At 41.3% G+C, this 16,191-nt stretch overlaps 1 protein-coding gene across 1 annotated transcript in view; it reads right to left on the bottom strand.

Moving 5' to 3' along the window:
• Positions 1 to 16,191, bottom strand: part of LOC126091918 (xanthine dehydrogenase) — a 252,930-nt gene that overhangs the window by 67,521 nt on the left and 169,218 nt on the right. Inside the window, exons 8-10 of the mRNA XM_049907235.1 lie at positions 8,001 to 8,077; positions 2,051 to 2,144; positions 1,435 to 1,547 (exon numbers count right to left, since the gene is read on the bottom strand). Of these exons, the coding sequence (XP_049763192.1) occupies positions 1,435 to 1,547; positions 2,051 to 2,144; positions 8,001 to 8,077 (284 nt within the window). The remainder of the gene's footprint in view (positions 1 to 1,434; positions 1,548 to 2,050; positions 2,145 to 8,000; positions 8,078 to 16,191) is intronic.

The following is a 16,191-nucleotide window of genomic DNA, read 5'->3' as shown; positions in this document are numbered from 1 at the left end:
CAAGCCGTTCCACAGGACTACATCCAGCATCTCTACGATCGTCTCCATGGGAGAATAGCAGCCTGCATTGCTGCGAAAGGTGGATATACACTGTACTAGTGCCGACATTGTGCATGCTCTGTTGCCTGTGTCTATGTGCCTGTGGTTCTGTCAGTGTGATCATGTGATGTATCTGACCCCAGGAATGTGTCAATAAAGTTTCCCCTTCCTGGGACAATGAATTCATGGTGTTCTTATTTCAATTTCCAGGAGTGTATGATTGTTTGTTGTGCTACAACTATCAGCCATTTGAGCCTCTGAGGGTCTTGAGAACGGAGAGGTATTCACTTTCAGTTCTGAAGAAACACTGGGAGCATTCATCAAATGATTAACAACTATACAGCTCAAGTCAGTTTCAAACTGTTCATAGCATGTTGTATGGTATTTTGAACATCTCTGAGTTGAGGGAAGCTTGAGTATCTGTGGCAAGAATTGTCTCAGCAGTGTCACATGCAAGCACCTATTTGAAACTGTTGTGATTAGTGATTAAACGTCAATTTTCTTGCATGCTAGAGACAAAATGTTGATTACCTGAGTGGACGCAAAGTCATTTCCAAGGAAATAAAGGAGAAAATAAAGTTAGACATGGCTGTTTATTACAAGGATTATCATTCACTATGAATTAACCCCAAAAGTTCTATCCCAGATAGTTAAATTTTGACTAAAGAACTTTACACAAATGTATCCACCGTTTATGAGACAGGCTCTGATAGAAATGTACATGAACAAATTGGATTTTCATGTATTACAATTCCCTTGCACACCATGAGTTACTGAGCAAAATTTACCTTGCCAAGGGTAATATCACTACACTGGAACATCTTCCACATTTGCTCAGCCTTGCACTCACTCAAATTACATTAATATAGCAACAAAAAATGACTCTGAAGGTACTGTTTCATAGATTGTGGAGAAATAATGGAATATGTGGCACAGTAGCTGAAAGAACTTCCTGATAACTGATTCCAACAATATTTCAGACAACTGGACAATGTCACAAAAGTATGACTGCTGGGAAGGATTTTGAAATAATTGTAGTTTAAAATGGTGTAAGAACAACCAATAACTTACAAGTAAAAGAGGCCACTCCCTGAATAGCAGAAGCATTGAGTTGTCAACAGGTACACACAAAAAAGAAATAATACTTGCTAGCTTTCAGAATAAATCCTTCATTGGGCTAGATGAAACACACACACACACACACACACACACACACACACACACACACACACCATTGAGCTGGCAGGACACACAGCTATGTGACTGGCCAGCACAATGTGGAGGCACAGGTAGCTCAACAAAGGATTTATTCTGAAAACTAGCAAGTTTATTAAACTGATTATGAAAACTTTTTAATTCTACTTCACATTTATAGTTATGTTTCAAATGTATTACCTCACTTGTATATGGTATTTTTATGCTGACCAAAACTTCATCCTGTTGAATGACATTTCTTCTGTATCCAGTGAAGAACTTTTCATCCATTTTTATAAATCTCTGTCCTCGCTCTAGAACAAAAAGAAATCTTAAGTGCATCAGAAAACAACTAAAGAGTAAAAATAGTTTCTATGGAACATAAAATATTCATTACAGGCAATTTTCTCCCCTTCCTCAAAATGCTAGATGGTAATCCTCAAAAAGTCATTATTCATAGACTACCATGATGTCACAGTTAAGGATATTTCTTATTGTTCCACAGTACTGATACTTCTCAACCATGTAATGGCAATTCCATCATATACAGTTCTGTTATTGAACTACAGAACATTTACACTGTTATCTCAATGTCTATCCAATTCAGACACTCTTGTTGTAATAATAGACATACACACACACACACACACACACACACACACACACAGAGAGAGAGAGAGAGAGAGAGAGAGAGAGAGAGAAAAAGAAATATTTTCACTATTTAAAGTGTACCATTCTCTTTTCCTAGTAATAGAGTGAAACTGTTTCTATTATATTTTTAGTGCTAATCAGTTGCTAATGCATTTGAAATAGCTACCTGCACTTTGAACTTGAAGTTCACATCCTGCTGCCATAAATATTGGATTCAAGTCTGATATTGGTGAACCAGTCATTATATTACCACCAACTGCCTGGAAAAAAAAGATAGCAGTTGGAAGATGTGTGCAAAACAATGAATTGATATTTTCATCTTGTAGTGAACTATACACATAGTATAACATTTTTATTTGTCATTAGTAAAGTCTTGTTGAACCTGACACCTTATAATATCATTACAAATCAAATTTAGGACACACATACATTAACAGAATATGTACACAGTGCTTAATAAAAACACAGATAACACTTAGCATGTTGTACAAGACTGCAAACTGATCATTTTTCAAAATTGAATGCCTGTCCAGAAATGCATAGTCTGGACACTATGGAATGTTGAAGTCTGAGAACAGTGATTTCACACATTATGTCTAATAACTTCACTGGGTGTAGAACACATTAGCTGTCAGTCTAATTTACACATATGGGCTGCATCAATAGTATTCCTCTGGAAGCACTGCATCATACCATAGTCTTATGCACCAGTACACAAGTAATAAACTGACTAATACACTGCCTGAAAATGGAAAAGTTGACGGCAATGGTAGAGCTGCTGGAAGAGTGTATGAAGATAGGTTTTCCAACAGAAATACTACACATTATTGAACATTTCAAACACTTAAGAGACATTATGGGAGACTGGAAAGTTACAAGTAAGTACCCCATATTGAACTTTGTATTTTTCCAAAATTGCCATACGTGCATATAGCAAATAATATTTTCTGTTTGTTACATTTTCTTGTTATATACAGTAAAACCCCATTTTTATGTTCCTGCTTCTTACATTTTCTGACATTTTACATTCATTTTTATCAGTCGCAACAGAAGTCTTGCTCACTCAGTACAGTGTTTTCTATCATTAATGATTCTGTGTTTCAGCATTCCCTGCATTTTGAGTTTCCTTTGAAGTTATCACAACCTTTAACATTGACTTTCATACAGATTTCTGAAAAAGTGCATCATATTCCTGCTCAGTGTCAGGCTTGGAACAAAGGAAAAAACACAGACTATATGCAAAGTTATTGATTGTGTAGCATAGTGTTAGCACGGTAAGCAAGATTTTCATTGTTGGCATGTGGGATTGTGGCCACCTGTATTATTGGTTTGCAGTGTTTGGAAGGGTGGGAAAGTATGCTGAGTCACTGCTTTAATAATTATCAAGATCTGACAATAGAGACTCCAGAAGCAACCTTCTTTCTGCTCACTGTGTTGTATTACGACAGCTTTAATTTAATTTCACAGCCATTTACACCAATAACCACCACTTTTGAAGATGGTCATTTCTATAATGGGCTTTTACAAATCATTGTTACTTGCACTCTAATCCATACTAGGCACACAGTCTTAGGTTGGTAAAATCTGATGACAGATGTAAACATTCCTCCTAAGATGCTCTCTAACATGACAACTCCTGCCCTCTTTCTCACCCAGCACATCCCTGAATCAAGTGACGTCATTGTCGGTAACAAGCTGTAGATTCTGTGCTTATTTTTCTCTGTTTGCGAAGGCAGCCAACTTTAGTGTTTTAACCAACATTGTATATCAAATTTTATTTACCATAATTTTATGATGATTATCAATAAAAAGTCTGACATTAGAACATGAATATCTTTTTAATGTAGTTACATAAAGGACACTAACTTCTGTGTTTTATTTACAGCAGTGGACATGACCGTACACATTTTCTGTGTGTCAGTACTCAGCCACTGCCTTTGTGACTGATGCTTTGTACACTGTGGAGAAACGAGTAGAGCTAATGCTGTTAGAAAGAAACAAAAACATTATTTCAGATTTTAAATGGTTTTAATTTCATTTTCTGAACAATATAAAGAGAATGATGGTAAGAGTAATCTACTCATTTTGGCTTTTTGAGTTTCTTATGCTTTCCTGTATTTTACACATTTTTGAGTCAGACTGCCGAAAAGTGTAAAAAGGGGGCTTTATTGTAATTTTAATGTGTGGTGTGTTCTGAGTATTGCTTAGTTCAGAATGTTGCCTTTGAAGGAGATGTACTGGTGAAATTTGAAAAGAATTTGTCCACCAGTACTGCCAAGTAGCAAAAGCATTTGAATGTCTAATGAGTGAAGAGCTTTCAATGAATAAGACCTACATCCATACCATTTGTGAAGTCCATGCAACATTACTGAAGGCTACCCTGTCAAGCAGTTTACCCAAGGTATTCAAAGCTTTGCATATTTCAATTGTAATTAACAACTTTCACACTACCTATCGGTGAATCCAAATTCACTGGAGATGATACTGTAACCTTGCACAGCACTGATATTTGGGAAAATAATAATCCATTTGTGCAAGTGTTTACAGATAAACAACACAGGATCAACGTGATCATGTGGGTTGGGGTAATCAGTTGGGCCATATCAAATGTCAAACAGAATACCAGGACCTATCTCCCTCATTTCTCCCAGAGATCTTCTTTTCACCCTACAGGATAATGTGCCACAATGAGTTTATCACGTAATATAACTGCAAAATAACAGTACTCCACATACCCACATCACTGGGTTGGCAGAGGAGGACTGTCCCATGGTCATTGCAGTCAACAGATCTTTCACCTCTTGACTATGTCATGACTATTTTCTCTGGAGTACTATGAAAACCATGATCTATGCTTCTGTAATACACTGAAGTGCCAAAGAAACTGGCATAGGAACACATATTCAAATACAGAGATATGTAAACAGGCAGAATATGGCACTGCGGTCGGCAACACCTATATAAGACGACAAGTTCTGGCGCAGTTGTTAGATCAGTTACTGCTACTACAAGTGAGTTTGAACATGGTGTTATAGACAACACAGAAGTGATGGGACAGTACATCTCCAAGGTAACGACAAAGTGGGGATTTTTCTGTAGGACCATTTTATGAGTGTGCCATGAATATCACGAATCCAGTAAAACATCAAATCTCCAATATTGCTATGGCTAGAAAAAGATTCTGCAAGAACGGGACCAATGACAACTGAGGAGAATCATTCAACATGACAGAAGTGCAACACTTTTGCAAATTGCTGCAGGTTTAAATGCTGGGCCATCAACACGTGTCAGCATGTGAACCATTCAATAAAATATCATCAATATGGGCTTTCGGAGCCAAAAGTTCACTCATGTACCCTTGATGACTGACTGCACAACACAAATATTTACACCTCGCCTGCACCCAGACACAGACATTGGACTGTAGATGACTGGAAACAAGTTGCCTGGTCAGACGAGTCTCATTTTAAATTGTATCAAGTGGGTGGATGTGTACAGGTATGGAGACCTCTTGAATCCATGGACCATGGGTGTCAGCAGGGGTCTGTTCAAGCTGGTGGAGGCTCTGTAATAGTGTGGGACATGTACAGTTGGACTGGTATGGGACCCCTGACAAGTCTAGATAGGACTCTGACAAGTGACACGTATGTAAGCATCCTGTCTGATGAAATGAAATGTCATGTGGCGAGGGCCTCCCAGTGGGTAGACCTTATCGACTGGTGCAAGTCTTTTGAGGTGATGCCACTTCGGCAACTTGCGTGTTGATGAGGATGAAATGATGATGATGAAGACAACACAAACACCCAGTCCCTGACCAGAGAAAATCTCCAACCCAGCCGGGAATCGAACCCAGGCTTCCTGGTATGACAAGCTGGCATGCTATTGAGGTGGACATCCTGTCTGATCATCTGCATCCATTCATGCCCATTGTGCATTCTGACAGACTTGGGCAATTCCAGCAAGACAATGCAACACACCACACATCCAGAATTGCTACAAAGTGACTCGAGGAACACTCTTTTGGGTTTAAACACTTTTGCTGGCCACCAAACTCCCCAGAAATGAACATTATTGAGCATATCTGGGCTGCCCCTCCATGTGCTGTTCAGAAGAGATCTCCACCTCTCATACTATTACAGATTTATGGACAGCCCTGCAGGATTCATGATGTCAGTTCCCTCCAGCACTACTTCAGACATTAATCAAGTCCATGCCATGTCATGTTGTGGCATTTCTTTATTAGGCAGGTGTACCAGTTTCTTTGGCTCTTCAGTGTATAAGAGGTGGACCTTTTTGCATAATCCATGCTGCAATAAAATACTGAATGCACAGCCACATCTAATTCATCTTCAGTCTCTACACTGCCAATTTATACTCTGCAATAGAGTTGGAATAGAAATTTTTGACTAACTGCAATGCCCAACAACACACAGATCATAAATTTGAGGACATGAGTTCTATCTTGAAAAATCAGTCTGCCAATCCTGCTCAACATATTAATTATTCTACAGGTGTAGTCAGTGTGTCCTCTTTCTGCAATAGCTAATGAGTTGCAAACTAACTAGAATACCAAACACAATCTAAAGAAGCTTCGCCATCACTACTCTCAAACTCTTACACCTCACAGAGCCAAAAGCTATGCATTCTGTGCAGGGGTTCCTCTTTAGAAATGTTTGTTTCTATCCTGCACAACTAATACACATGATTTGTGATTTTGTGATACATCCTGCATACTTCTGATAGGCACAACAAATACGAGGGCAGTTCAATAAGTAATGCAACACATTTTTTTTCTCGGCCAATTTTGGTTGAAAAAACCGGAAATTTCTTGTGGAATATTTTCAAACATTCCCACTTCGTCTCGTATAGTTTCATTGACTTCCGACAGGTGGCAGCGCTGTACGGAGCTGTTAAAATGGCGTCTGTAACGGATGTGTGTTGCAAACAACGGGCAGTGATCGAGTTTCTTTTGGCGGAAAACCAGGGCATCTCAGATATTCATAGGCGCTTGCAGAATGTCTACGGTGATCTGGCAGTGGACAAAAGCACGGTGAGTCGTTGGGCAAAGCGTGTGTCATCATCGCCGCAAGGTCAAGCAAGACTGTCTGATATCCCGCATGCGGGCCGGCCGTGCACAGCTGTGACTCCTGCAATGGCGGAGCGTGCGAACACACTCGTTCGAGATGATCGACGGATCACCATCAAACAACTCAGTGCTCAACTTGAAATCTCTGTTGGTAGTGCTGTCACAATTGTTCACCAGTTGGGATATTCAAAGGTTTGTTCCCGCTGGGTCCCTCATTGTCTAACCGAACACCATAAAGAGCAAAGGAGAACCATCTGTGCAGAATTGCTTACTCGTCATGTGGCTGAGGGTGACAATTTCTTGTCAAAGATTGTTACAGGCGATGAAACATGTGTTCATCACTTCGAACCTGAAACAAAACAGCAATCAATGGAGTGGCGCCACACCCACTCCCCTACCAAGAAAAAGTTTAAAGCCATACCCTCAGCCGGTAAAGTCATGGTTACAGTCTTCTGGGACGCTGAAGGGGTTATTCTGTTCAATGTCCTTCCCCATGGTCAAACGATCAACTCTGAAGTGTATTGTGCTACTCTTCAGAAATTGAAGAAACGACTTCAGCGTGTTCGTAGGCACAAAAATCTGAACGAACTTCTCCTTCTTCATGACAACGCAAGACCTCACACAAGCCTTCGCACCCGAGAGGAGCTCACAAAACTTCAGTGGACTGTTCTTCCTCATGCACCCTACAGCCCCGATCTCGCACCGTCGGATTTCCATATGTTTGGCCCAATGAAGGACGCAATCCGTGGGAGGCACTACGCGGATGATGAAGAAGTTATTGATGCAGTACAACGTTGGCTCCGACATCGACCAGTGGAATGGTACCGTGCAGGTATACAGGCCCTCATTTCAAGGTGGCACAAGGCCGTAGCATTGAATGGAGATTACGTTGAAAAATAGTGTTGTGTAGCTAAAAGATTGGGGAATAACCTGGTGTATTTCAATGCTGAATAAAACAACCCCTGTTTCAGAAAAAAAATGTGTTGCATTACTTATTGAACTGCCCTCGTAATATTGTCTGGATACTTACAGCAACATTTCTGATCTGCTTTCCAGCAAACCAATGCAGCATTTCAGTTATGGCCACGAACACTCTTGTTTTATAACCTGAGAAAGGATTGAAAAATGGAAAGAGGGTTAATCACAACTGTTTTCTCAGTTTTCATTTGCACACTAAACAACCCTACAAAACACACACAAGACATCATAGCTTAAGACTAATTACTGTAGCATCATAACAAAACAATTGCCACTCACTAAACAGTTGACAGTATTAGCACAAAAAAATGAGATGCCCACAAAATAATGATAAAGACATACACAACACCAGTAAGTTTTTAAAAATAGTTATCATATGGTGCTGAAACATGTGCAACACAACATTAATGTTCACTGTCTAATGCTGTAAGAATTAGTACGTCTGAAAATCATGATACAACAGAATAAAGTCCAGTTTGTGTGAAGCATAAACCTTAGTAAACAAAAGTATGTATCAGGACAAGGGTTATAACAATTCTGAATTTCAAAATATGAACACTTCATCAGTTCTGATTTTCTGACACTTATCTAATTGTATGGATAATAACGTCCTGTAAGATAATTTTTTTGGTATTAATGAATAAACATTTGACTGGCCTGCTGTTCATTTGAGGAAAAATAATAATAACACATGCTTAAAAGTATGATAAGCCACTCAACAATCTACTGAGGAAAGCCAATTCACTACTAGGGATGAAAATGTGGATAATGTTCTGCGACGTTCACTTGTGAGTTATAAGCTCTTGTTGTTGATTGTTGATGAACCCTCAATTTGTTTGAAACAGAAGATGGTATTCATTATTTTTGCCGATGGAGGCCATTATTTTTAGACACAATTAAGAAGCAATGACAAAAAATCATTCATAATGAATTTCTGAAAAATATCTGTAATTCTCAAATGAAACTGCACTACACTTCAAAAACTGACAATATGAGCAATTTAGTTCTTACAAAATATTTCATTATCAGTAAATGTTACACACTAACAAGAAAAAATTAACACAAATTACTGTTCAAAATTTTTGGTTGTAGATTATGATGATCAACACGAAAAATTATATTTTATTTCTTCAAAAATGACTAGGTTACTCAAATTGTAAAGAGTACAGCAATCAGTTCCACATAATGTTTATTGCATGCCCAGAGTTTGGTCACTGTATGACCATCTTCAGTGCTAAAGGACATATAAGGAATCAGTTACTATAATGTAACATTCATGCCTTATTAAATGTACAGTCAGGGCTTTGATTACCTATCATCATGCCCTCAAATGAGGGTCATCCTAGCCAAGATCTTTCCCACCCATCCTGAAGTTTTGTTCTGTCACTCACCCAACCTACACAACATCCTACTTCATCCCTATGCCACTGCCAATCCCAACCCCTTGCCAGAGGGATCATATCCCTGTGGAAGACCGAGGTGCAGGACCTGTCCAATCCACTCACTGGCCTTCCTACTACAATCCTGTTACAGGCTTATCCTACTCCGTCAGATGCCAGGCCACCTGTGACAGCAGCCATATCATATACCAGCTCTGCTACAGTCATTGCATGACTTTATATTGTTGTGACTACCAACCACCTGTCCACTAGGATGAACTGCCAAACTGTGGCCAGGAGCGAAGCAGACAACCCTCTGGCACAATATGCAGTGGAACATAACACACTTGATTTCAGTGACTGCTGCACTACCTGAGCCATCTGGATACTCCCCTCCACCACCAGCTTTTCTGAACTGCGCAGATGGGAGTTATCCTTACAACACATTCTCCGCTCGTGAAATTATCCTGGCCTCAACTTAAGGTAACCTGTTCTCCCCACACCTACCATCCAACAGTTTCCAGCCCCTCTGTCCTATCACTTTCCTCCTATTGCTGTCCACCACTGTCTTTGTGTGCTGCCCTCTACCAACACACCCACCCACCTTTCCCCTTACCCATTCCTCTCTTTTTCACTGCCCCTTCACTCCTCCTCCTCCCAACCTTCCTGCCCAACAGCTTCCTGACACTGTGCCTGGTAGCAGTCTTGTCCCTGCACACTCCACCAGTCAGTGCTCTTCTCTCCCCACCTCCTCACCCCCACCCATACCCTGCTATTCCTTCCCTTTCCCTGCCCCCTCCAGATTGCTGCTTCCATTCTATATGATAGTTGCATTCCTGTCTGAGATTCTGGACATGGTGGTCATGTGTGCGTGAGGTGTGCTTACTTTCATGAAGGAATATGTGCATGTGTGTGTTTTTCGTTTTCTGAAGAAGACTTTGGCCAAAAGCAAATGTGTAACAGTCTTTTCATTGTGTCTGTCTGCAACTCAACATGTTATCTTTACAGTGAGTAGCAATGTATCTTTTCCTTACATTGTTGATATTCCAAACTGGAGATCCATTGTTTAAATGAACAGCTGCATAAGCTATGAAAGAGAGTTAATCATAGAATACGCACCAGCAAATTTAAGCTAAAAGCATTAAAACCACTTATTTATGCATAACTTGTCTATTAATGTCAAAGGTTGAGTTCAGACAGAGGTCGCTGTTTACAGTTACAACACAGCTGACTTCAGAGGACATTATGTCACTCTACAGTGCCCTGTTGACATGCGTGATGCACTGATAACATGTATTAACTTTATTTTACAGTTCACATGTTTTTATCATTTCATTTATTATTTCATATTTTTTGAAAAGTTATTTATGAAAACAAACATGTATTAACTTTATTTTACAGTTCACATGTTTTTATCATTTCATTTATTATTTCATATTTTTTGAAAAGTTATTTATGAAAACAAAGAAGGTGGCTGTAACTAAAAACAGTGACCGACATTTTACACTTATTGGTTAAAAACAGTCTTGGTTGCAATTTTAGTTTTTTTATTTTTCAACAACGCATTTCACCTTCTTTAGGCATCTTCAGGTTATCTTTTCTAGATGGACGCAAGAGGCACCAAGATCTGCATAACGTGTTCCCGTTCACAGGAGCAAGTAACAGTAAGATAGGGGCTCAGGTAGTAAGCATAATTATGCTTACTACCTGAGCCCCTCCCATCTCCCTCCTGTCGTACCCTCAACTATACCACTCCCCAAACTCCAAAAATCCAACAACACAGGTCTCCCTATTTGTCATTCCATTGTGGCTGGTAACAACATTCCCATAGTATCAAATTCTGCCTCTGTTGACCAACATCTCCAAATCATTGTCCATAACCTTCCATCCTATGTCCAAGACACTGCTCACTTCCATCATTGTCTTTCCACAGTTCCTGTCCCATTACCACCAGACTCCTTCAGAGGCACAGTGGATGCGATGTCCTTGTATACCTTGCAGCCATGGAGCACTACCTTTCCAATTGTCCCCCCATATGAGATCCACCAGCTCCTTCCTAATTCTCCTGGCTAGCCACATCCTGACACAATTATTTCACTTTTAAAGGCCAAATATATAAAACAAATACTTGGTGCTGCCACAGGTATGGCACCACCCTACACCTATATACTTATGGGCCTCCTGGAGGAGCCCTTCCAATCCAGCCAAAAACTCTTTGTCTAGCTCACATTTATTTGTGACATTTTCATGATGTTTCCTCCATAACCTCAAGTACTTTCTTCCAAATCAGCTTAGCCTGGTTCTTCTCAACTCAATGACCTTCCTAGATGTCGATCTCCATCTCTTGGATAGCTCCTTAAATATGTCTGTTCATATCAATCCCACCAACCACCAACAGCATTTCCACATTGACAGCTGTCACCTCTTCCACACTGACAAGTTTCTTCCTTACAGTCTCACCACTTGCAGATGCCACATCGGGAGTGGAAAGCAGGAATTGTCAAAATATACTAATAACCATAACAGAGCCTTTATTAACGGACAATATCCTATCAAGCTCATCCATAAGCAAATCTCCCATGCCATCTCCTCCTCAACACCAGTAAACCTGCTAACCAGCAACTGATCAGAACTCCTCTGATCACTCGGTATCACCCTGGCCTTGAAAAGCTCAATCACATCCTTCCTCAGGGTTTATAGTACTTCTTGTCATGCCCCAAGAGGAGGTACATCATACCCACAATCCTACCTTCACAACCCAAGGTAGTGTTCTGCTGATCTCTCCACCTACATGTTTTCCTTGTCCATCCCCAACCAAACCTGCTGCAGTTCTGCACCCAATGGGCCATTCCCTTGAGGAAGACTCAGATGCAAAACTTGTCCCATGCGTCACCTACCACCTCCTACCAAAGTGCAGTCACAAATGTTTCTTAACTTATAACAGGCAGAGGTATGCATCAAAGCAGCCATGTTATATATTAGCTATGCTGCAATTACTGTGCAGCATTCTACGTGGGCATAATGGGTAACCAACTGTCTACTCACATGAACTATCACTGCTAAACTGTAGCAAATTGCAAACTTGATCATCTAGTTGCCCAACGTGCTGCTCTCCTCAACACAAATGACTTAAACAGCTGTTTCACAATGCATGCTATTTATTAGACACACCCTTCTGGAAAAAGTTCCTCTGAACTACACGTGAGGGAATTATCTCTCCAGCATATTCTGTATTTTCGCAGTCCCCCTTGCCTAAACCTCTGCTAACCTGTTTTCTACAGCTGTACTATATCTTTTCTATTCAGTCAATGTACACACCACTCTTTCCCCATCCAGGCTGTGTACAGCCTTCCCACACCACTCATCCTCCCCATTCCCCTAGTGGTCATTCCGACTCTCTCTCTCTCTCTCTCTCTCTCTCTCTCTCTCTCTCTCAGTCACTTACTCACCCCCCCCCCCCCTCCCCCTGTGTGCTGACTGAGACTTGAACTTGGGATCTTTGCCTTTTGCGGGCAAGTGCTCTACTGACTGATCTACCCAAGCATGACTCACAACCTGTCCTCACTGTTCTAATTCTGCCAGTACCTTGCCTCCTACCTTCCAAACTTCACAGAAGCTGTCCTGTGCAGGAAGTTTGGACTGTAGGAGACAAGGTACTGGCAGAATTAGAGCTGTGAAGATGGTTTGTGAGCTGTGCTTGGGTAGCTCAGTAGGTAGAGCACTTGCTAGCAAAAGGCTACGGTCCCAGGTTCAAGTCTTGGTCTAGCACACAGTTTTAATCTGCCAGGAAGTTTCATACAAGTGCACACTTTGCTGCAGAGTGAAAATTTCATTTTGGAAATACCCCCTGGTTGTGGATAAGCCATGTCTCTACAATATCCTTTCTTCCAGGAGTGCTAGTTCTACAAGGTTCATAGGAGAGCTTATGCAAAGTGTGAAAGGTAGGAGGCGAGGCGCTGGCAAAATTAGAGCTGCAAGGATGGGTTGTAAGCCGTACTTGGGTAGCTCAGTCAGTAGAGCACTTGCCCACAAAAGGCAAAGGTCCTGCATTCGAATCTCAGTCTGGCACACAGTTTTAATCTGCCAGTAAGTTTCATAACAGAGCACACTCCACTGCATAGTGAAACTTTCATTCTGGATTCAGTCTCCTATTTTGTATGGGCCTCACAAATTTGTGAAGTATTCTAATAAGGAGTGCATAAGTGGTTGTAAGCAGTGTCCTTTGTAGATTGACTGCATTTTCCTAATATCCTGCCAAAGAATTATTGCTTGCCACCTGCCTTAGCTAATATTGCACCTATGAGATTACTCCATCTCATACCCCAACAAACTGTTACACCTGGGTCTTCGTACGAGCTGACTAATTCCAGCTGTGACTCAACTGTCCGCCCCCGTTAGCTGAGTGGTCAGCATGGCGCAGTGCCACGTTAAGGGATCTGGGTTTGATTTCCGGCTGGGGTAGGAGATTTTCTCTGCTCAAGGACTGGGTGTTGTCCTCATCATCATTTCATCCCCATGTCTGACGAACAAGTCAACCAATGTGGCATTGAATGTAATAAGTACTTGCCCTCAGCAGCTGAACTTCCCCTAGTGGGGAACTCCTGGCCCACAATGCCAAACACTCATTTCCATTTTTTTGTGACTCAACTATACTGTAGTCATTGGATACTACTTTCCTATATATTGTGAAGTGCACACTTTACATTTCTGAATATTCAAAACAAGTTGCCAATCTTTGGACCACTTTGGTATCTTATCAACAGCTGACTGTGTATTTGTTTACTGTGGCAAACAGGCATCCATCTACTCCTTACTGTGCGATTATTGGCAGATCCAATTCCATCTTATTGTCTTGATGATTTGTTATCCAATGACGTCAAGACTGCATGGCAATTTTGCTCTCCCAACTTCACTGCATTTGGTGGTCCCTGACACAGCACCTGACCCAGTGACCAGTGCCGTTGTGACTCCATGACTACTCTGCCACTGCCCTCAGTGCACTGCTTGGACCAACCACCTCCAACGACCACCACCTTTGTCACTGCATCTTGTTTTTGGTGGCGCAGCCATGGACCCCAGTGATGCCGTCTTTATACCAACTGCTTCCCGATGCCAACCCTGCTGCTCCACCAGAGTCTGCCACCATCAGACTGCATCATTGCTGCCTCTTCTTTTGCATGTAGCCTGTCATATTTGTCTGGTTCTACACTGCTTAGAGATGATCTGCTACCTGTTCCTGATTTGTGCACATGGCCCAGGCCCTTCTTATTCTATGCACATACTTTTTGTTCCTTTCAGTGCCTTTCAATGCCTTCTAAGTGCTTCTGCACAAGAATATTTTATCCCACTGCTTCCACATCACAAATTTCCCTCCCTGGTGCTTTTGCACTGCACTTTTCTCTCCAAGTGGTTCCAAATATCATTTACTCCAGGTGCTCATACACCACACTTTTCTGTCCCATATGCTTCTGCACTGCTCTTTTCCCTCTGATGTGGTGCAGCATGTCATGATTTTATCCTGTATGCCTGGGCATGGCAACAGTCATCCCTCATGATTTCGAATCCTTTTCATATGTTTTCTTCCATTTCCTTTTTCACATTGCTATGCCCTCTGTGTCAGGTTGTCACTTATGTGATATGGTTTCCTTACAGACTGGTTTTTGGCACCTCACACCTTTGCACCCTAGAGGTGCATTCCTGTCTGCTGAGTCACAGCTGCCACACATCCTGACCACTGCTGCCACAAGTGCAGGGGCCTGCCTGCCATAAAGTACCTGGCTCATCACATGCCATGTGGATGGTGGGTGCCAGTTGCCACCTGCGGACTTCACCCAGGACTCCCAATTTCTTGCCCCCAATGATGGGAGGGGGGGAGGGGGAGGGGCAGGGGAGAACAGGGTAGATGAGGAATGCTATGACACCATAGACATCTGGCACTGACAGAACCATGCACAACTTATTCACTGTATGGGTTGCAGCGAGTTCAGCCCCTACAGTGCAGATGACATGAAACTTTGTAGCTCTGGAATTCCACAGCCAGAGCAGCAGAGGATGTCAACAGCATTCCAGCCAGGTCATGAGGTGGTGTACATTTTGATGGTAGAATTCATTGGCAAACTGCACCTCAAGCATCCACCTTGATATGTGCCTAAAACAGGCTCACACATATCGGTTTACAAGGTGGCTATTTAGCACATCTTGCACAAGGGCTCCAGAGAGCAGTTCCATTGCAGCCAGCAACCTGAAGAGCTCCACCAAACCATGGCAAGGACGCGGCCATCAACGTTTTTGAACAGCGTACCATCTCCACAGTTAGGGCTCTTAAGTGATCAGCGACAGTCTCATTGAGACTTGGTACAATTATACTGTTGTTCTTCTAACCAATGAGATAGTTTCAGATTCTTCTTGACTGGAGCTTGGATTTGGACTTTGGCTTTAAACCTGACATCAGAAATTTATCTTTCCTTTTAAACCTAGAGTTATTAGGACTTCAAGACTGCTCATTAAAGATGTATGACTACAGAAATTTAATTCATTGTTTTTAATGTAAAGCTCTTAATACTTAAACATTGTGTTCATTGAAGTGCTTGTATCTCTTTCACGTACCGTGGAACTTATTGATTTACATTGTGATTCTGGAAGTCTAATTGGCTCCATTAATTATAAACCATCATTTATTTTGTTTCACTTCATGAAGGGGGATTAGCATCCATTTTGTTTCACTTACTGGGAATCACCCTTTGTTTTGTTTCACTGTGAAGAATATTTCTGTGCAAATTGTGTTCAATAAACTTTTGTTTGTTCCCTATACCTGGGCTGCTTGCTTGTGCCTGCCAGTGACAGACCCATCACAGAATACAGTAT

The sequence above is a fragment of the Schistocerca cancellata genome, chromosome 7, assembly GCF_023864275.1.
Source record: "Schistocerca cancellata isolate TAMUIC-IGC-003103 chromosome 7, iqSchCanc2.1, whole genome shotgun sequence".
NCBI classification, from domain to species: Eukaryota; Metazoa; Arthropoda; class Insecta; order Orthoptera; family Acrididae; genus Schistocerca; species Schistocerca cancellata.
Note: the sequence above shows the minus strand (reverse complement) of the source record. Positions and strands in the feature narration are given on the sequence as shown.